Raw genomic sequence first — 22437 nt, 5'->3', positions numbered from 1 at the left:
CAGGAAGAAACGACAGGTCAGGTGACAACGCCAGAACCCACCTGCTCCTGGACAAGCCAGAGTCCATTCCATCCTTGTTGAATGTCAGGCGAGGAAAAGCATTAGGGACCTTTTTTTTTTCCCCCCAGAAATGTTTCCTGGGCCAGATTTAAAGTTTCTTTCCTAAGAAACCATTGCCACCAAGTCCTCAACACCACAACAGAATGTTCTTCAAGGGGCACAGAGTCAATCTCTACCACATCCAACACCTACAGACCCCAAGAGGGTATCTGACACTCAAGTACTATCCCACCTAGATCTTCCCATAACACCTATAATCAGATAGGTCTATTCTGCTTAACAAAGCAAATTCCTATGACAGAAAGGTGGGAGGTATGTGAGAATTGGATTTTATTTTTTTGAGATCAGTGAAATCATGAATAAAAATACCTGTTCAAACTTCTCAAGAGAAGGTGACTTTTCATAGTATCAGGCTACAAGTTACATTTATAGAGGAAACTTACCAAACAGGAGAAAGTTGTCGATGTGACAGGTTTCATTTAAGGGTCCAGGGTATATAGTTACACATTCATCTAAAACTGAATAAAATATTACTGATATCTCTTTTTCACATTTCACATTGAATATTTGAAAACGAATGTTTACTATTTAATTAAACAGCTACATTTCAAATGCTTGCCATTTCAAGCAAGACTAAAAGTTTAAGTTTTGTTAAAATTCCTGTACTATTCCTAAACTGATGTACTCAAATAGAGATAAATAGTCTGTTTACACACCTGGAGTAAGACTTGTAAACAATGGAAATTTTGGAGGACTTAGTATTTCCTTAGGAGAGGCAGTGATGAGTAATAACAAAGACTGAGACCAGCTGATTTCATAGCATTTTTTATATAAACAATTTTGTGATAAACGGAAATTTTTCTTCACCTATGACCCTAATACAAAACTTATGTCAAGTTTCATCAGGAAAAATTTTTTGAGAGATACTCAAAAAAGGTTTGTTTAGTCATTCAGTATTTTGTCCTCTCCAAAGATCATAAAATGAGAATCTAATCAGGAAAAGTCAAGAATACAAAGTGAAGTTTTGGGATGCAGGAATGGCAGACTTGAAGTTGATCTTTCCAGTTAGAAGGTGTTAATTTAGCACCATCTCAGAAATTAAGGATGCCAATGAATTTCTCATGGTGCTTAAACATGTCAAGTAAAAAAGGAAAAGTTAGGCAGGATAAGGAGAATAAACAGGGCAGAGGTGATGCAGGAGTTGGTGGTGGTGTTACTATTGAATAATAAAGTCCTCAGAGAAGACAGGGATCTGAATTATGGAAGTCATCACTGTGGAGCTGATATTAGAAATATGACTAAGTGATGGTGCATCCAGAGAGAGAGCAGAAAAAAGAAGACTGAGCTCTAGACACTCCTTGTTTAGAGGTCAATGTTTCCAAACACGGGTTTTATATTATGCAGGTATAGTGAGGGCAACACGTCAGCAGATGACAGCCGTAGAAATGATTGGTCAATATGGGGAGAATTAATATCTAAACAATATTGAATCTTCCAATCCATGAACACGAACAAATCCTCTATTTATTTAATTCCTGATTTTTTACAATCAGGCTTATGAAGTGTGTGACATACAGCTCTTGCACACTCTTAGACTTGCACCTAAGCATTTCACAGGTTCTTTTTTTGTGCCAGTACAGAAAAATGTGATTCTGTACATTGGTCTTATAGCCTGTGATCTTGCTAAACCATTTATTAGGTCTAGTGGGTTTCTTGTGGATTCCTTAGAATCTTCTATGTATATAATTTATGTTTATAATTAGGTCATCTGCAAAGAAAGATGGCTTTATTTTTTTCCTTCTAATCTGTATACCTTTTCCTTCTTTATTTGACTTTATTACACTGCTCATGTTGGAAACAGTGATAAGAGGCAATATATTAGCCTTGTTCCCAATCTTAGTGGAAAAGGATTCAGTCTTTTACTATTAAGTATGACATAAGCTATATGTTTTATGTTAGGTTATACCAGATAGAAGAAATTCCCTTACATTCTTAGTTTTCTGAAAATTTTTATCATGAATGTTGAATTTTTTAAAATACTTTCATGCATCTGCAGAGTTTGTCACATACTTTCAGTTTTCTTTTTTGGACTGGATCTGATGGATTACATTGATTGATTTTTAGATGTTGAATCACCCTTATATTCCTGCGATAAATATCATTTTATGATGCACTATCATTTTTATATATTGCCAGATCCATTCAGTAATATTTGTTACAGTTTTTATGTTTACACTCAGTTTCCTTTTTTTTTAACTTTGTCATAATAACACTGGTCTCATAAAAGGCCTTCCATTACTTACATATCTGTGGTCACATATCTTATAAGGCTTTGGCACAGTTATTAACACAAACCTGATGGTAAGTAAATGTTAAGTAAGTCACTCAGTGGAGAGTATTTGTGACAAGGGGGTGTATTTTCCTAGACTCTCTATTTCCTGTCCCTTTTCCTTACCTGAAAACTAAGAGAAGCAAATTCAGTTATCCAGAAAATCCCTTTCCAGATATAAATGTTTATGAAGCTAAATTTACAGAATTTCAGAAGTGTCAGCCAAGTGTGACAGGTATCATGCTCAATAAAATATTTATGTCCTGATAAAATTAATCTGGCTTCTTTACATAGTATTTTGAGACTGTGATTTAATTAACCTTCACATTCCCTATCACTTGGCAGAGCTCTTTCTATAGGACTTGTGAGGCGAGCAGAAGTAATGCCATAGCAGGCAGCTTAGATTAGGAGTAGGCCTTCCTACTTCTGGGTGGTAAGATTATCAGGCCACCTGGATACAACCAATCAGCTTAACACTGACTGCTGTTTGCCAGCTAGGAACGGGGCGGAAACCCCCGGGAAAGTCCCGCGCACACAAAAGTTTTGAGTGTGTTTGACCAATGAAATTGCTTTGCAAACTTGTAACCAATCCGCTTAAACCAACTATCAACGGCGTGTGCTCACCCTATAAATTTGTGTAACAGCTTGGGCTCGGGGCTCTCTGACCCCGCACCACTGCGTTGGATGTGGCAGGAACCCTGACTCGAGTCAGCAATAAACTTCCCTTTTTGCGAGTTGCATTGTCTTGGAGGACTTGTCTCTTCCCGCTCGGGGATTGGGACATCGGGCACAACATTTGGGGGCTCGTCTGGGATCCCTTGACTGGGTAAGAGAACACTTCCAGGTCAGAGGGGAAGGATAGATAATAGCACTGGTGCTCAGGCAGGACAGGAAAGTCCAGTGTAAACCTGAGGCCCTGCTGAGAAGCAGGAAGGTATCTGGCGCAGGAGAAAGCTTTCTATAGAGGGTTGGGAACGGACTGGACATTCCAGCCGGCACAAGACTGAGGCCAGCGAGCGCGCTGGAAGGCAGCCGGCTCTGTGGGAAGGAGAGTTCCTCTCCTGAGCCCGAGTCTGGTGAGCAGTGGACGCCATTTGGTAAGGTGAACCTAGTACTGGGACGCAAGAAAACTCAGGGGGCCCGAAAACCCAGCGCTGTGTTGTCGACTGACGTTTGTCGGTCGGTGTGTTTGTCTTCGGCTCTCCGTGTTTGTGTGTGTGCCGGCATTGTCTCTGGTCTCGTTCTCTTCTGGTGCATCGTTCTCCTCTCTCTCTTCTGACTTATTCTCCTTCTCCCCTTCTCCTCTGATCTGCCCTCAACTCCTACTCTTTTCAGGAGTTTCAGTGAACAGGAGAATGGTTGTGGGGGCAATTGATGTGTCCCGGCCAGGGCTACACCCTGGCGGACTCTGAAGGCCCCACAATAAGTGAGCCTAAACTCTCCTTTAACATCCTTAACTGAGGACGTGGCCTAAAATTCTTCGTGTGGGCACGGGTCAAGCACTTAAAGGCCATTAGGGCGCCTGCCACTTGAAGACTCCCATGAGAGGATAAGGGGGCCATGGAACAGGCTAGAAACCCCTAGGGTGCCCGCCCCCCGCAAGAAAACTTCCGTGCAACGACGCAGGCATGTAAACAGTTCCAAAAGCATACCATAAGCCCAACCTCTTGGCCGCCACCACTCCCGGTAGGATTTTTGGTGGTCGTTCTCAGTGACCTCCTCTCTCCCTCTCTCTTCCCTACCGTTTATTCTTTGACCATGGGTCAGGGGGAATCTACCCCACTTTCCCTCATAACTGACCATTTTTCAGATGTCAGGGCCAGGGCCCATAACTTGTCTTTGCTAGTCAAGAAAAGTAAATTAATAACCTTTTGCTCTGTAGAGTGGCCCGCCTTCCGGGTTGGATGGCCTCCGGAAGGCACCTTTCAACCGTCCATCATACAGGCTGTGAAGGAGATGATTATGGCTCCTGATCCCTGGGGCCATACAGGTCAAGTCCCCTATGTCATGGTTTGGCAGGATCTAGTGGAAAATTCGCCTAAGTGGTTAAAACCTTTAGTTCACAAACCTCCTAGCTTTTCTAATTCACAGGTCCTGGTGATGAAGACCCCCCGCAGGAAACCAAAAAGAAAGAGGACCCAAAACTAGTCTTTCAGGAATCATCTTGTCCAAACCTGATAGACCTAGAAACAGAAATGAGGCCTCCGCCATATGTGCCCTCCTTGCAATCCCCTCCGAGGAGAGAAGCTTCCATGGGTGAACCAAGAGGATTAAGAGGGCCAACGGGAACCGACCATGAGGGGGGGGGCCAGCATTAGGGACCCGGGGGAGAACTAGGGGTGATAGGGGTGAGCAAGACCCTGGGGACCCAGAGTTACCTTCATCCACTGTTCAGGCGCTCCCCGTCCAAGTGGGACCAGCTAACCCGGGCGGAGAGCGAACCTATCAGTACTGGCCCTTTTCCACGAGTGACCTGTATAATTGGAAGACCCAAAACCCTCCTTTCTCAGAGAAACCCCAAGGCCTCAGTGACCTCTTAGATTCCATTTTGTTCACTCACAACCCCACCTGGGACGATTGTCAGCAGCTGTTACAGGTACTCTTCACCACAGAAGAACGGGAGCGAATCCTGGCAGAGGCGCGGAAACGAGTCCCGGGGGCCGACGGGAGGCCAACCGCCCAGCCTCATCTCGTAGACGAGGGGTTTCCTCTGTTGCGGCCTAACTGGGATTTTGAGCGGGTGGAAGGTAGGGAGCGTCTCCAAGTGTACCGCCAGACTCTGATGGCTGGCCTGCGGGCCGCAGCTAGAAAGCCGACAAATTTGGCGAAGGTAAATCTAGTAAGGCAAGAGCCCACTGAGAGCCCGGCAGCCTTCCTAGAAAGGCTGATGGAAGCTTTCAGGCAATATACACCTATGGACCCCCAGGCTGAGGAGTCACGCGCTGCAGCTCTGTTAGCGTTTGTAAATCAGGCAGTCCCAGATATTAGAAAGAAATTACAAAAGATAGATTGGGAGAACAGAGAAGACAAGATTTACTGAAAGCAGCTGAAAAGGTATTTAATAATAGAGAGACCCCAGAAGAAAGGGAAGAGCGAATTCGACAGGAGTAAAGGGAATTAGCTGAGAAGGTCAGGAAGGAAGATAGAGAACATAGGGCAAAGGAAAACCGGAAGAACCAGAGGGAGCTAGCCCAGATTCTTTTTGCGGGGATAAAAGCCGGAACAGAATTGAGGGAACCTCGAGACCCCTGGACGAGAGAAAAAGAGAAACCAAAGAGGCAGGCCCTAAAGAAAGATCAGTGCGCCTACTGCAGAGAACAGGGGCACTGGAAAAACGAGTGCCCTAAGAGGGACCTGAGGAGAGGTACGACCCAGAGAGAGAGAATCTGCCCTGGAACTCGAGTTCTATATGCATGGGAAGACAGTGACTAGGGGAGTCAAGACTCGGCACCCCTCCCTAAGTCCTGGGTAACCATACATGTGGAGGGGAAACCCGTTGGCTTCATGGTAGATACTGGAGTCCAACACTCTGTTTTAAATCAAAAACTGGGACCAATGTCTAAGAAAACCAGCTTAGTGCAAGGAGCCACGGGGACAAAAATATTGTTGGACCACAGAACAGAAAGTAAATCTGGGGACCCACCAGGTGTCCCATTCGTTTTTGGTGATACCAGAATGCCCAGCCCCTCTACTTGGAAGAGACTTGTTGACTAAAGTTAATGCTCAGATTCATTTTGACCCTGGGGGAATGACAGTCACAGATGGACTTGGACAGCTGATACATGTCTTATCCCTAGCTTTAAGAGATGAATACAGACTTTTTGCACCTAAGCCCTCAGAGGTCATAGCACCAGATGTACAACCGTGGGTCCATAAATACCCATTGGCCTGGGCAGAAACGGCAGGGATGGGACTGGCCAAACAGAGACAAAGATGGATGGTACCGAGATCAAAACAACAACCTGATATTGCCTGCCACCCTGGGTCGTCACCTGTGTGAACACCTGCATACAACTACACACTTGGGAGAAAGAAAGACCCTAACACTTCTCCAGACCGCCTGCCTGAGGTTCCCTCGACAAAATGCAACTGTACAAGAGATAATTCAGGCTTGCAAAGCGTGCCAGCTGATGAGGGCAGAGAAGCAGCAGCACATGGGAACGAGGTACCGAGGGGAAAAGCCAGGGCAACACTGGGAGATAGATTTCACTGAGGTAAGGCCACGCAAGTACAGGTATCTCTATCTGTTGGTTCTGGTAGATACCTTCTCGGGGTCCTCCTGGGTCCACTTATAGTGCTATTATTGATACTCACATTTGGCCCATGTATTTTAAACCTATGAGTATCATTTATTAAAAAACGCCTCAACACCATTCAGATTATGGTGTTGAGACAACAATATCAGCCAGTGGCCCAAGATGGAAAAGAGGAAGATTCCTCTACTTGAACAACAGACAGGGGGGAATGTGAGGCAAGCAGAAGTAACGCCATGGCAGGCAGCTTAGATTAGGAGTAGGCCTTCCTACTTCTGGGTGGTAAGATTATCAGGCCACCTGGACACAACCAATCAGCTTAACACTGACCGCTGTTTGCCAACTAGGAACAGGGCGGAAACCCCCGGGAAAGTCCCGTGCGCACGAAAGTTTTGAGTGTGTTTGACCAATGAAATTGCTTTGCAAACTTGTAACCAATCCGCTTAAACCAACTATCAACGGCGTGTGCTCACCCTATAAATTTGTGTAACAGCTTGGGCTCGGGGTTCTCTGACCCCGCACCACTGCGTTGGATGTGGCAGGAGCCCTGACTCGAGTCAGCAATAAACTTCCCTTTTTGCGAGTTGCATTGTCTTGGAGGCCTTCTCTCTTCCCACTCAGGGATTCGGACATCGGGCATAACAGACTAATGTCATAGAACAGTAGATTTCAACCTTGGTGCACCTCAGCCTCTTGTTAAAAAAAAATACTGCTATCTGTGTCTTATCTATCCCAATCTCGATTCAGTAGATCACAGGTTATATCTGTTTAATTTTTAAGGTGTCATGGTTGCAAACTGTGGTTCACTTTCTGCCTTCAGTTCACGTTTCTGCCACCAAGTATAGACGCCTGCCTTTTGAGCAAGTTACATAATATTAATAGTTCCTCATCTGTAAAATCAGAACAGCTCCAAAGTACTGTTGTCAGCATTAAATGAATCCCGTGTAAAATGCTCAGAATGTGGTAAGTACATGTAAGTGTTAACTATTACTGCTTTTTTTTTATTATTATTGCCACTGCTAGATTAGGTTAGGCCGAGCCATTTATTTTCCATTTTTAAGTAGTTGTGTGCTATGCTCAGTCGCGTCTGACTCTTTGTGACCCATGGACTGTAGCTCACCAGACTCCTCTGTCTGTGGGATTCTCCAGGCAAGAATACTGGAGTGGGTTGCCATTCCCTTCGTCAGGGGAGCTTTTTGACCCAGGGATCAAACTGACCTCTCCTGTGGCTCCTGCACTGGCAGGCGGATTCTTTGCCACTGAACCACCTGGGAAGCCCATTTTACTAGAGTGGGGGTTCCCCTTTAACACAGAAATAGATCAAAGACACATAAACTCTGTACCTGTTGAGCAAATATATGACCAAAATGTTACCGTGAATTCAAGTAAATTGTACTTATTTCAGCAGGATCTATATACAGTTAAGACATTCTCTTTATTCAATACAATGATAATGCTTGGCTTCCCTGTAGATTTTCAGACCCTGTAACCAATCTGAGCCTGCTACCCACCCCTCTTAAGGTTCTGAGTTCCACTGGTTTTGACCTACTGCTCCAGACATACAAAGCTGCCTTGTATTGTCTCAACATGCCACCCATCTTCTTGACTTCCTGCTCTCCTTACTGTACCATCTACCTCAAACACCCACCCATCTTCTTCTCTATTTAGAGCATGGAGCCATGAATGTCAACAAAACCCTCCTCACCCACTGGGCTGAGCTTTCCCTACAGTTGGTTAGTAAGGAATCAAAGGTGCCATCCAGTTAAGTGCTCTGCTCATTAACAGGAACAACAATGAACAGGCATGATTTTTTAAACAGGATAGAGGGAAGATCAGGGAGAGAGAGCAGACAGCAGGTTAGTGGATGGAGGTCTGTGGGCCTCAGGAGCATCAGAATGCCAGCACACATCCAGGAGGGCACATTGGCCAGGACCCCAGGGCACTGACCAAGCCCAGAGAGATGGACCCAATGATGCCAGGCCCTGGCTTCACAGTAACAGCTCAGCTGAGGGTCAGGGGCCCACACCACCCACCATATCCCCAAAGGCTATCTTGCTGAGGAGTAAGGACAGGGCAGAGAGAGACTGAACCATTTTGCCAAACTATGCTCAGGAGCTAACCAAAGAAATTTTAAAAATTCCCTTACTATTCTAGAATAATTTTACTTGATTATGCTAAAATTATGGGGCTTTCACTATGGAGAACAGTGTGGAGATTTCTTAAAAAACTGGAAATAGAACTGCCATATGACCCAGCAATCCCACTCCTGGGCATACACACGAAGGAAACCAGATCTGAAAGAGACACATGTACCCCAATGTTCATCGCAGCACTGTTTATAATAGCCAGGACATGGAAGCAACCTAGATGCCCATCAGCAGACGAATGGATAAGGAAGCTATGGTACATATACACTATGGAATATTACTCAGCCATTAAAAAGAATTCATTTGAATCAGTTCTAATGAGATGGATGAAACTGGAGCCCATTATACAGAGTGAAGTAAGCCAGAAAGATAAAGACCAATACAGGATACTAACGCATATATATGAAATTCAGAAAGATGGTAATGATAACCCTATATGCAAAACAGAAAAAGAGACACAGATGTACAGAACAGACTTTTGGACTCTGTGGGAGAAGGTGAGGGTGGGATGCTCACAGAGAAGAGCATTGAAACTAGTATACTACCAAGGGTGAAACAGATCACCAGCCCAGGTTGGATGCATGAGACGGGTGCTCAGGGCTGGTGCACTGGGAAGACCCAGAGGGATGGGATGGAGAGGGAGGCAGGAGGGGGGATCGAGATGGGGAACACATGTAAATCCATGGCTGATTCATGTCAATGTATGGCAAAAACCACTACAGTATTGTAAAGTAATTAGCCTCCAATGAATAAAAATAAATGGAAAAAAAATAAAATGAAATAAAACAAAAATAAAATAAAATGCAAGCTTTAGTTTAAAATGGAAAAAATAAAATAAAATTATGGGGCTTTGCTTTTCCTTCTTTCTGGTGATCCAGCAGGACGGGACTCAGGTGGACAGCAAACAAGGGACCGCTTAGAGAAAAGCAAAGTTACATTTACATTTTTCTTTACCTGCCTGAGTGCAACATGAGTTAAATTCTAGCAATCCTCTCTGACTCTTTTAACAGCAGCATAAATGTTAACTGCCCTGTAATCGCCAGAATACAGTTTTATGTATCAAGGTTCACAGACTCAGTTATTCAGGGCACCACCACTCCCACCCCTGGGCAAGCTGGGAGGGCTGTAACACAGGTGGTTGAATTAAAACAGCCAAGTTCCCACACAGCCTAAATTCTCCAACGAGTCAGTGTTAAGAGAGAAACGTGTCTTACTCTTCTTGGAGGAATTATTAGGCTGCCTTTCCCTACACTGAGACTTCAGTATTCCTAACCTCCCACCCCCACTTTCCCTCCTCTCACACCAATAAAAAAAGTTAGAAAAAAGTACATTCTGGATGACTTGATTTGGCTTTCAGTTTGAATAAGTTACCACAATTGTTCCTTCTTCCCCCGGAGATTACCCTTGACAGCCAATGCACTCACTTCTCTCAAATGATCTACTCAGCTTAGATGTAAAAATTATTTTGTATAGAGGAGGAATTTTGTTTCTTCACATTAGCCAAAAAACCTGCAATAGTTCCATTTTCCTTCCTGATTTAAACATTTTATTTTAAATGGGAAAAAAAAATCTGTTTCTTTTTTCTTTTTAAAAATGCACCCTTAAAGAACAGAATTGTATTTACACAGAGACAGGAGGTAGTTTCCTCACATAGTGTTAAAGGGATTAGAGAGAAGACAGCAAATACTGGAACCCCAGTGTGGAACTGCACAGGCAGAACTTCAAAGCCTTCAGATATCAAAAAGGTTAGTAAAAGAACCATAGGACTGGGTTTTCAGCTTGTGAACAGACAATGTAAGTTAATGAGTCGAGAGGACTTTAGAGGGCATTTCACTAGAATGGGTAAAAATGAATGGATAATAAAGTGGAATGGATACCATAGGACTAAGAATGACATAGAAGAATGGAAAAAATTTTTTTGATACAAACAGCAAGAGCAGTAAATCCTACTAAAAGTGAGGGCTTCCCTGTTGGTTCAGATGGTAACGAATCTGCCTACAATGTGGGAGACTCAGCTTCGATCCCTGGGTCGAGAAGACCCCCCAGGAGAAGGGCATGGCAACCCACTCCAGTATTCCTGCCTGGAGAAGTCCGTGAACAGAGGGGCACGGTGGGCTGCAGTCCGTGGAGTCGCAAAGAGTCGGACACGACTGAGTGACTAACACACACTATACTACACAGGGCTGCCACAGACTGCAGACGTCACGGAAGCTCTGTGGTCAAGGCAGGACTTGGGCTCCCCCTTGAGGGGTGGGAAGAACCTGACCAGACAAGGAAACAGTAGTCACAAGGGCACGAGGGAATAAACAGCTGTGGGATTCAGGCTACAATGAAAGGAGATCACCAGATTGGAGCAGAAGTTATGATGGGATCACAGGCACTGAACCTTAGGAAGGGCTGTGACAACCCAACTGGAAGAGGATGATGTCCCCTGGACACCTTCCTTTTCTCTGACCATAGTTGATTCCAAGTCTGGATAACCTAATCTTTGATTAGGTTAAAAAAATTTGGCCCAAAACATTTTACCAGAGCTTAGAAGTTTGCTTATAACTCTAGTACAGAGAAAAAAAAAAGATATATTCTCTCCAGAAGAGACTTGCAATAGGTTCAGTAATTTTATCTTTTCATAGTTTGTACTTATAATATGGGATTAAACAGGTCTATAGCCCCCCATTGCCAATTTTCCCAGAGGAATTACCACTCCCAAATGTACGTGATCACATCAAGAGAAAAAGAATGTGCTGACAAGGCACGCTACAGTGACTGTCAACTCCACAGGCATGGCACTGTGTACGGTGATCGGAGCGACAAAAGACTGCAAGTAATATGCAGTTAATATTAGGAACCAAATTTTTAAAAATAGGTTCATTTTTAGAACCTGCAGCAGACTTAAGGTTTCCCTGTAACAAGGTCCTCTCACTGGCATTCCAATATGCTTCCTCAGTGGGGGAGAAAGGAGTGGAGCTAAACCATGAGGACTGCTTGCAAGTTTACTGCAGGGCCCCTCATGCCCCCACTGCTCTGGGTACACCCTTCAGGACTGCACAGACTTCCAAGTTCAGCACAGGAAATGGTTAAGAACAGCCACCAGAGAATGCCAGTCTATGGAGTCACAGAAAGTCACAGCCACCTCTAGCTTCATTTGACTTTTTCTTAGAAAGCTTTTTAAAATTTATTGAAATGCTCCTTGACTTTTCCTGGGAAACTTCTGGCCTATGTTAAAAGCATATTACATTAAGGAACATTTTCCGTACTTAGTCGAATGATGCATTCTATTTGAATTTGTTTTACCATGGCAAGGTCTTCTATGGACAGTGGCGGTGCCAGTGGTACTGAATTCATCAGCATTTCAGAGTCAGCCTAACATTTTTATACCTTCTGATTATCACGTCTCAGAAGGGAAGCTAGAATGACCCCCACAACTCCTAGGCACACACTCTAGCAGGTGTTAAAAGCATGGGTGTGAGAGCCAAACAGACATGGGACGTGCCACATACCACGTGTGTGACCTTAGATAGGTTACCTGAGCTGTGTGCCTCAGTTTCCTCATTTTAAAATAATAGAAACTGTTTTATACAATTCATCTCAAGATGAAATAACAAATATAAAGCATGTAGCACAGTTCCTGACACAAAGTGCACTCTTTACAATCAACCTATTAGTGTCTTATTCTGACATTTCTATCTTTTCTAAAAGCCTGTATTAACTGTTCAATATTGTATTTTTTTAAACAAGAGTAATTCATCTTTGCTATGGTTGTAGGTGTTTCTCCCGGAACCTACTTTTCTTACCCATGAAGCAAGGATAATACCACTTGCCCTCTAATCTCAATGTATTCTAGAAACAGAATATACAAAAGTTACTAACTAAAAATTTTAATCTGTGATTGATTATACTGAAATAAGCTTGTCATGAATGCTGTGCATAAACAAAGGCATGTCAGATTCATCATATCATGACTCAAGTCCTGTTCCCAAACCTCTTCTAACAAATTCATTTTAATCATATAGTGACTCAGTGTCTTCATGTGATGATGATTCATGGGTTTTAATTTGTCAAATGTTGCTTCTAGATTATTTGCAGAACTGTCTGTTGAGCTTTTTCTTAGCAAAGTCATGACTTAGCTAGAGAATAAGATGCCGGTTATTATTTTATTCCAAGTTCAGCTAAATCATGCCTATTCCCAATTTGGATCACCTACTCATATAGCAGTGATTAAATCAGAAGTAGTATGGTGCAGCTGGCGGGGCGTGGACTTCTGGGGTTTGAACACCAGTTCAGTCATTTATTAGCTGGACTGAATTTTCAGCATTTTACCTTTCTGAACCTACATCTGAGAAATGGGAATAAAACAGTTACTTTTAAAAGGAGATGGTCTTAAAAAGCAGAGCACAGTCCCCAGACACAGGGATGCTTCTCGGAGTGAGAATAATTTTACAACGGAACAAAACAGCATCTACTTACAGTTCACAGATGCCAGCTCGGCTGGGAATGAGGGGCACGAGCTGCAGTAAGAGTCTGACACCGTTCTGCCACTCCTCTTCTCTCTCGAACTCACAGTACAAGTAGCTGCACTCATCAGATGAAAACTGGTAGAAAACATAGGTGTCCTGAAAGTACAAATGCTGGTCCACTGTCGGAAACAAAAAAGGTGTGGATTGGTTTCATAAACTATATTATTTAGAGAGTCATAAACCAAGTAATTACTAGGGAGAAGCTGGGATAGGACCATAATTAAGTCCATTCATGCTCACAATCACATTGAATGAAAAAGGACTTACTGACCAACCTATTTTTATTATTTGAAACTTTGGCCAGCACATTCACGGGGATTTTACAACTCTTCTGCATCAAGGGACAGGTGAAATCAATAGCGATTCCAAGGGAGTAGAAGAAATTTCTTTTTTTTTTCTTAGTGTCGCAAAGCAGTACATTTAATCACTTTAATGGTACACAAATACAAAACTATGCCAAGTTTTAGATCAGTGGTTCTCAGCCAGAGGCATCTATTTCCCACCCTGAGCACATTTAACAATGTCTGGTGACATTCTGAGTTGCCACAACTAGGGGGTGCTAGGGATGCTACTAAACAACCTATCATGTACAAGACAGCCCCCGACAAATAAGAATTATCTGGCAGAAAATACCAATACTACCAAGGCTGGGAAACCCTACTTTAAAAGAAATAAAGAAATGGAGACATTTCCTAAAAATATTAACGTAAAATGTTTTGCAAACCAGAAACCTGAACCTCACAAGCAAGTTGATAATTATAATCCTTAAAGGCAGTTAACTGCTTTTCTAAATAAGAGCATCAGGTGCTAAGTGTGACCAACTAAGATGACACCCACATCCCCATCTGTACCACTATCCCACAGTGGGACTTGGGTATGTCTTTCTGAACCTTATTTTGTTCTCTGACCTTCATTATTTATAACCCAGAGAAGAAAAGAGTTTCCCAGTGACCCAGCACCTGTGTGGAATAGCTAAATAAAGAATCCAAGCTGCTTGACTTATAATTCTTCAATTCCCTGGGACTCAACAAAGAAAAGAGATATTCACCATCTATTTTAGTGTCTATGCTAAGTCGCTTCAGTCACATCTGACTCTTTGTGACCCCATGAACTGTAGACCACCAGGTTCCTCTGTCCATGAGATTCTGCAGGCATGAATACTGGAGTGGGCTGCCATTTCCTTCTCCAATTTTAGTGTCTAGTTAACATCAAATTTCTGTTCTATTTAAACAGTTTATTTTCATAGATCATATTTCTAGCTGTTCATGATTCCTTATACAATTAAAATGGCATACACCTTCTATTCATACAGTCAGTTTCTGATGATTATTCTAAGTACAGCAAGACAAGTCACACATTTAGAGCAACTAAAGATGTCCACTGATCTTTTTTAAAAATTGTGAGCATCATTTTGAGTAGAGAAGAGATGGGGTAAGGGAAAGACTCTTACAGGTTGTAGTTAATAAATCAGCAAATACCAAAAGGTGTGAGAAATAACAAAAGATGACCTGTCACTTTCATTTATAAGAGAACACAAATATTTACGAGCAAAAACAATTTCCACCTAGATTATAATATCATCTAGGAAATCAAACACGTTTTGGTCAGGCAGCTTAACAGCTTCAGGGTTCTGTGCCTTCAGAACACGTAATACTAACCTGATGACAGAATCCCCATGTCCAGTAGGAGCTGCCAGACCCCTATGGCCATAGATCTGCACTGGACGAAAGGACAGTGTTCTAGAAGCCAGTCCACCAGTTCTGACCCAACGCAGCTCCTCCTAGACAAAAGCAAAACCATTGACAGTAAGACATGGTTGCCACCCATTTGCCAAAAAAAAAAAAAAAAAGGCAACTTAATACCATCCCTTTCATGTTCTTTTTAGACAAGCAACTCAAGAATAAATGACATGCACTTCTTATTCATGTTTCAGATTTCAGCTCAAATATCACTTCCTTACAGAAGCTTAGAATCATATCCGCTTATACATTTTCTTTACATCACCTAACATTTACCAATTATACATCTTTCCAAATGAATAATACCTGCTTTCTTCCCTTGAGAATAATTTTCAGGAGAAAGGGACTATGTATATATATGTAACTCATGACTAAATTCCAACACTAGAATAGTCCAGGAACACAGCAAATTCTCTGAATACATACATTTGAATAAATGAAGGAATAAATTTAGCAGTCCTTTACTGAAAGACAATGTTTCTGCCTTGATAAGATAAGTGGTGATCAACTTTGGTGCAACCATTTACACATTTTTATCTCGTCTCTTTGAGAACAAGATAATTCCAAGATTAGCCAAAGTAACACCACAGTGAGGGGTATAGTGTTTTGTTTTCTACTCTTCAAACAGAGATTAAACCTAATATTTGTCTCAAAGAACAATGAATTTGACTGTTAACCTTAATATAGTCTAAGCAATCCACCAAGCACCCTGGATCATAAACCTGCAAACCTGGATGACAGATTCTGCTAACCACCTGAAGAAAGACTTTCTATAATCCATCTTAAAATACACAGCTGTATTCAAAGAATGCCCTAATCTGGGTATTACAAACAGTATTTTCATGCCTACCTTTCCATCTTTATCAGCCTCAGATGAAAAACCAAATAAAGAAAACTTTCTGAAATAAGGTTAATTGCAGAAATTTCATTGAAACCCACTCTCCCATATGAAAAAAGTCACACCAAATGTTTTTTTTAAACACCTGTATCATGAAAATTACTTTCTCCTATATTTTTTATTTAAGGACCAAAAATGCCAACATTTATTTGTATTTCTAGAACAGAAAAATAGTGCCTATCTTTTATGACCAGCATAATCACAAATACCTAGAAATCACCCAGTAACCAAAAGAATGACAAAATGCCATGAGATACCTTATTTTCCTGGATGATGGAGAAATAAGGTAGTAAACATTTGTGCTGAGATATCTGAACAACTATTCTAGCTTTAGTTAAAATATCACTTTCTTGGGTAAAGATTTGAAAGATACTCTGAGATCATTAAGGCAATTCTAAGCTGTACCAACTGTACAAATCCAGTTGCAGGTTAGCAGTAAGACAAAAGAAAGATGAACAGTCAAATAAATGGATCATTTTTTAACAATACAGGAAAACAGATTGCAACAGAACAGGCAATTAGACCAAACCATCAACATTAACTTCTAACTCTATAGGACACCTTTCATTAGTAAATGCTCAAAGTGTTAATTCCTCAACACCTCTATCAATTAGCCAGCATCTTTGGGCTTGTAAAGCACTTTTATCATCTTAATCCTCATTCTCAGAACAGTACATACAGCTCCTCAGCCTGTTCTGTGTCTGACACCACCTGGAACATGGCAGGATACAACAAAACATTTACTAAACAAACTAAACTTTCACATTGCAACAGTGACTAGACAGATGCACTGGCTTGTTTCTTCACAGGTGATCAGAAAGAGGTTTCTCAGAAGAGGGCTTCCCTTGACTGTGTTGAGTGGGAGTTGTTAACATGAAGATTCTGGTGCAGGGTGGCTGGGCACAGCCTCAGGGCCGTCACTTCTAATGGGCTGCCAGGTGAAGCCAGGGACTCAGCCCGACCTTCTCAATGGGAAAGTCTCGCTCTGTCTCAGGGGCGAGGAGGACAGGGTGGTGGGCAGGACTGAGCCGATTTGCTAAAACATGGTATAGCCAGGACTGCTGTCATCTGTAGTTATTACTTAATAATCAAGCTCTCACTCTCAGAGAAAGCTACTGTTTCAGTTGTACACAATCTCTTTCTACCCCCACCTGCAATTTATCATATTGTGTTTCAAATTGCTTTGGACAATCCATTTGCACCAAGGAAAATATCACTGGGATAAAGATAAACACTATCACTAATACCACCAATTCACCAACTCAATGGACATCAGTACGAGCAAACTTTGGGAGGTAGTGAAGGACAAGGAAGGCTGATGTGCTGCCGTCCACAGGGCCGCAAAGAGTCGCACCCAACTTGGCAAGTGAACAACAATACCACCAAAGCAAACAAAATGAGGTGAGTGGCCACTGCAGTTAACCAACAACCTCCTTGACTCGTGGGCCGGGTCAGCAACAATCCACCTTAAATCCCTGAGTCTACAGGGCTGAGAGGAGGGCGGTGGAGAAACGAGAGATGCCTGGAAGGGAGGAGTGTGAACACCCACAGCAGTTCTTACTCCCCACGCATCTTCAGTCTTGTACTGAATGCAGAAGCTGTTCTGAGTACACGGAGATCTCACCAATGCTGCAATGCTAGATAGGAACGTTATGATACGGAGGTGACGGCTCCAAGGTCAATGTGATTGCCACGGCAAAACAAGAATTTTACTAATCGCTGAAGTTGAACACTTGGTTTTCCTTGGCCTCCTTCCATCTCCAGCTACAGTTTTAGTAATCAGTTCATAGCAGTAGAGACAGACCCTCATCGTCTTCAATGGGACAGTGGTATTTAGAGACTTACATGAAGGCTCAAAAAAGTAGTATGATTTTTCCTATAGTATCAAATGAATGGAAAACATATCAAAATTGTGAAAGTAATTCTCATGTGGTACTCTGCCTCAATTTACTACCAGACAAATGAAAATGACTCAGCCTAGGCTATCATATTAGCACTTCGCCTCTAAACCCAGAGCATAAATCAGTCTTTAGACTATAGACCCACACTCTCACCACATTCTACTCTCAATAAACTCTAACTATGCTCTTGCTCAGATGGATGGTTCTTTTCCATGAACCTGATTAACGTACATGTTCCAATTCTTTTTCAGTCTATATCCAATCAGGAACAAAACTGATAGCAAGGACCAGTCCTACACACAGTCTTATAGAGGATCGAAAATGAATCCTTTGAGTCTGCTCACAACTAGGCCCAAAGACTGACATAGGCAGACCTCATGTTATTGCACTTTCCTCTGCTGTACTTTACAGATATTATGTTTACAAACTGAAGGTTTGTGACAAGCTGAATATAGCAAGTCTATCAGTGCCATGTTTGCAATGGCATTTGCTCACTTTGTGTCTCTGCTTTTGGTACTTCTCACGACATTTCAAACCCTCCACTAACAAGAAGATGATAACTTGTTATCATGATGAGGACTCAGATGATGATTAGCAAGTTTCAGCAATAAACTATTTTTTAAATTAAGGGATGAATATTATTTTTGGACATAATGCAATTGCACACTTAATAGACTATGGTATAATAACTGTTATATGCACTGGGAAACACAGTAATCCATGTGACCCACTTTATTGTGCTACTCATTGCCCTGGGGTGGTCTGGAACCAAACCCACAGTATCTCTGAGGTATGCTTGTACAGGCAGTTTTAGTTTTTAAGAAAAAAAAATTAGACTTGTCTAAAGTTGATACTATCATCTATTAAAGAAAAAAAAAAGAGAGAGAGATTTTCCATGAAGTAATGAAACTATACTCACAGCCCCTATCCCAGCCTGTTGCAATTACTTAACCTGGGCCCTAAGGTAGTGATTTTCAGATTTAGGGGCTTGAATTCATTATGGGAGGAAGTGAGTAGAGGTGATCTTGGAGCTTTTTAAAGAGATTCACAATACACAAAAGCACTGTTTCTCAACAGAATGAATCATGTCTAACCTATGTGGAAGGCGTCAAAACCTACATAAATACTAATAAGATTAATTAAACATGGGATTTTAAAGTGTTAATTCATTGTAGTTCTCTCATCTCCACTGTGTAGTTGCTCAGTGGTGCTTAAGATTACAGATCCTGCCAAGTTTCTGATTAGAAACAAGTGTCGGCCTGGGACAGTTACTGATAGGGATGGGACATGAAGACATCATCTGGGGTGTGAAAACTTCCTAGATCTTGCTGTAGATAGCAGTCACATTAGTATGTGTAATAATTAAAAATTCACCCAGCTGTACTCTTAGATTTGTGCATTTTACTGTATGTAAACTATGCATCAATAGAGAAGGTGGGGGAGGGGGGTCCTTCTTACTCAAACAGGTTAGGAAGCACTATCCCCCCAAATCTAGGCCATGATGAAATTTTTCCCATCTGTGGCAAGTGGGAAAAAAAAGAAAATACCATAAGGAGATGGTGATAAAGCTAAACTTAGTTAACTCAAAGAAACGTCTTTATTCTGAGAATCTTTCCTACTTTTTTTGGCATCATTTGTTCTGAGTATTCTTTCCTATTCTTCATGGTATTGTAATCTCATTTTTGTAAGAACAAATAATGATAATAAATAATAGTGGTTCTTTCTCTGGTTATTTTTGTAGTTTTAGTATTGTTTGCTGTGGTTTAATACCTTTACTTGGAAAAATATTCACAAAAAGCTGGTCATTTACTTTTGTTATTTCTTTAAATGGCTCCATGAAATGAAGACATGTGCCCTGAACTTTCTCCATGACCATCTTCTTGGTCCAGATGTACTTTATAGCTGACCATATGCCCATCCATTTACTCTAACACCTCCACCCTTATTCACCTGCCAAGGCAAAGAAGTGCCATCCCTATGCCCAGCTGGCCCTCCTCCACACCTGAAGGTCCTGAAGAGGCAGCTCACTCCCACCTGGAGAATCAGAGTAGTGGCCCTCTCCCCCAGGGGCCTCCAAAGGATCCTCACAGAGCTCTGAGAGAGGGGGCCTGTATTTACAGAAGGCCCAACACAGCACACGCCCAGTAAAAACACTATAAAACATCACGTCTTTGAGGAAGCAGAGCAGACTCTCAGGAGCCCAAGCACACCTGCAGCTGAGCATTCCTCGCCTGATCTTCAGACCAGGAGTCCAGCTGTCCAACACTTGTTTAATTAAGAGAAAAGTCACTGCCAATCTCCCAAGCAGACACTTCAAGCCCAGCAACCCTCCTACTCCTCATAATAGCCCATCTCTCTGTGATCAAGGTTATGACTTTAACACGTTTTCAGTTTTTTTTCTTTCTCAAGGAGAATTTCTGACAAGGTGTTAGGAAACGGTGTTACCTATAAAACCCCTTGAGGTTCGCTCTGTCCTTTATCAGGTCAGCTGCCTGAACGATGATAATATTCCGCAATGCTCTTCCTGCACAAGAAGAATTCTCCCCATAAATCTACATAGAAAAGACAAAAGATTCATGAGAATGCAGAACAATAATGTGACAATTTGTAAGCTGCCGATGACACACTATACAGAAAAATTATGGCCAAGTCCCTAAGCTTAAAACACTTATATCTTACCATACGTAGCTAAGATAACAGCTACGTAACTACCTATTCTATTTATTTTCGCTATCGGACCATTTAAGCCATTAGGCTATAATAACTACTTTCCAAATGCTAAACTGCTTTAACTGTGAATAATTTCCTTTTACACAAAATTTCCAGGGCAAAATACCTGTTTCTTTTTTCTTTATATACAATGTTTCTATCAATACAGCAAACTGAAGAACATTTTTATATGAATTCTGCCATATTGATAATGCATATATGTAAACATCCTGTAAGATGGGAAAATTAAATTTTTTCCTATCTAGTGACCATCTCACACCATGATATAGTTTGTCTGCTTTGCTTTTAAGCTTCACTCAACTGCAGAGTTCATAGTTAGTTCCAAGCATCCTGGGTTCATCTACTTCATGACTGCATCGAGCAGATAAAAATTTCATATAACTTCTTTTTTTAATCTTCTGATTTGCCTGCATGCATCTCTGATTCTTGGAGGATGAAGGAGGGTATCCCTTAGGTCTGGAGAGGTCTATGTCCCACTTTATAAACTACCTCCTTTCTCTGTAACTGGCAACTTCATCCACAGGTTAATGTTGCCTCACAATGAAATCAACTCTCTTCCTAAGTAAAGCCTCATGAAAATGAAGATATATTGAGGGTGCATGCTTATATCTGTTCACTTATTTCTTGCTGAACTCTTTTTGCACCCACAAAGTTTTGACAGAATATTTTTATCTTTTCCCAAGGCAAACAATTGATAATATATTGACTATAACTTAATCCTGAACACTTCAATCCCATCCTTATACTCCCTTAATTTTCATACTATCACCTCCTAAACACAACCTAATGAGAAGATGAGGACAGGAAATGATTTTATTTTTAACATGCTAAACCCACTAAAAAAAAAATACTTAAGTCAGACAACAGAAAGTACTACCTGACTAGTCCTCACAGCGTTCATTCACTCAGTCATTCAAAAACACGGAGCAGCAATCAGCCCCGTTCTAGATGCTGGGGATACAGCAGTGAACAAGACCAAAGGTTCTGTCCTCACAAAGTTCATAGTCTCCTGTCTTTCTAAAATACACAACCCTGTCAGCTGATTTTTTTTTCAGTCAGCTGATTTTTTAACAACACAATGAAGGCAGCCCCACCTTGTTTCAGTGAGTATCGGGGATATTCTACTATTAGATACCTATAAATAATCCCCCTTTTCACCAAGTTTTCAGAGTAAAACATCCCCTATTTTTTAAATACAGCATTTCTATCATTCAGCAAATTGAAAATATTTCCATTATATACAAACTCTACCATATTCATAACACATTCATGTAAAGGACTTGGAAAGTAGGGGAAATTTTTTTTCCTTATTGAGTGAACATCTTTCTACATGACAATTATCAGAGCATTCCAAACACCTTTGGCCATGTCATTCCACGTGAAGGAGACAGCATGATCAGGAGCAAAGGGCAGATTTCTAACTAGCAAGTACTACACCGGGATTTGTGGACTATTCTTTCAGAAACGCTGTAAGGCAGAAAAGAATCATACCTGGGATGGAGTATGTTCGAGGTATGGATTGGAAATTCTTCTTGATAGAGTCTATTTGGAAGAAAAGAGAAGGGAAAAATTAGAACCAAACAGTTTTTCAGTACCACTGTTCAATTAAGGACACAATACATGCAACCATCGCAAGTCCAGCAATTGTCTGAGCCAAAAAATGTCAATGGCCACAGAGGATTAACATCCTTATTCTCATTCAAGGTAAATATCTGGTCAACATTCACTCCAACAGGACAGGATATTCTACCAGAATGGCTTCCACAGCTTTAAAAACTGCAACAGAACAACGGACGTCTGTGTCTGTGTCGCTTTATTCTCAACATGACTTTGATATCACTCTCTTTTCCCTTCCATTTCCCCTTT

At 41.6% G+C, this 22437-nt stretch overlaps 1 protein-coding gene across 2 annotated transcripts in view; it reads right to left on the bottom strand.

Moving 5' to 3' along the window:
- Positions 1-22128, bottom strand: part of RAPGEF5 (Rap guanine nucleotide exchange factor 5) — a 192619-nt gene extending 170491 nt beyond the window's left edge. For both annotated transcript variants that reach the window (XM_070470214.1, XM_070470219.1), the window contains exons 1-4: positions 22063-22128; positions 20287-20393; positions 14962-15083; positions 13254-13422 (exon numbers count right to left, since the gene is read on the bottom strand). In XM_070470214.1, the coding sequence (XP_070326315.1) occupies positions 13254-13422; positions 14962-15013 (221 nt within the window). In that variant the 5' untranslated portion in view covers positions 15014-15083; positions 20287-20393; positions 22063-22128. The remainder of the gene's footprint in view (positions 1-13253; positions 13423-14961; positions 15084-20286; positions 20394-22062) is intronic.
- Between the last annotated feature and the right edge of the window lie 309 nt (positions 22129-22437).

This window comes from Odocoileus virginianus, chromosome 1 (genome assembly GCF_023699985.2).
Source record: "Odocoileus virginianus isolate 20LAN1187 ecotype Illinois chromosome 1, Ovbor_1.2, whole genome shotgun sequence".
Lineage (NCBI taxonomy): Eukaryota > Metazoa > Chordata > Mammalia > Artiodactyla > Cervidae > Odocoileus > Odocoileus virginianus.
The sequence above is the reverse complement of the archived record's forward strand: the minus strand, read 5'-3'. Positions and strand labels throughout refer to the sequence as shown.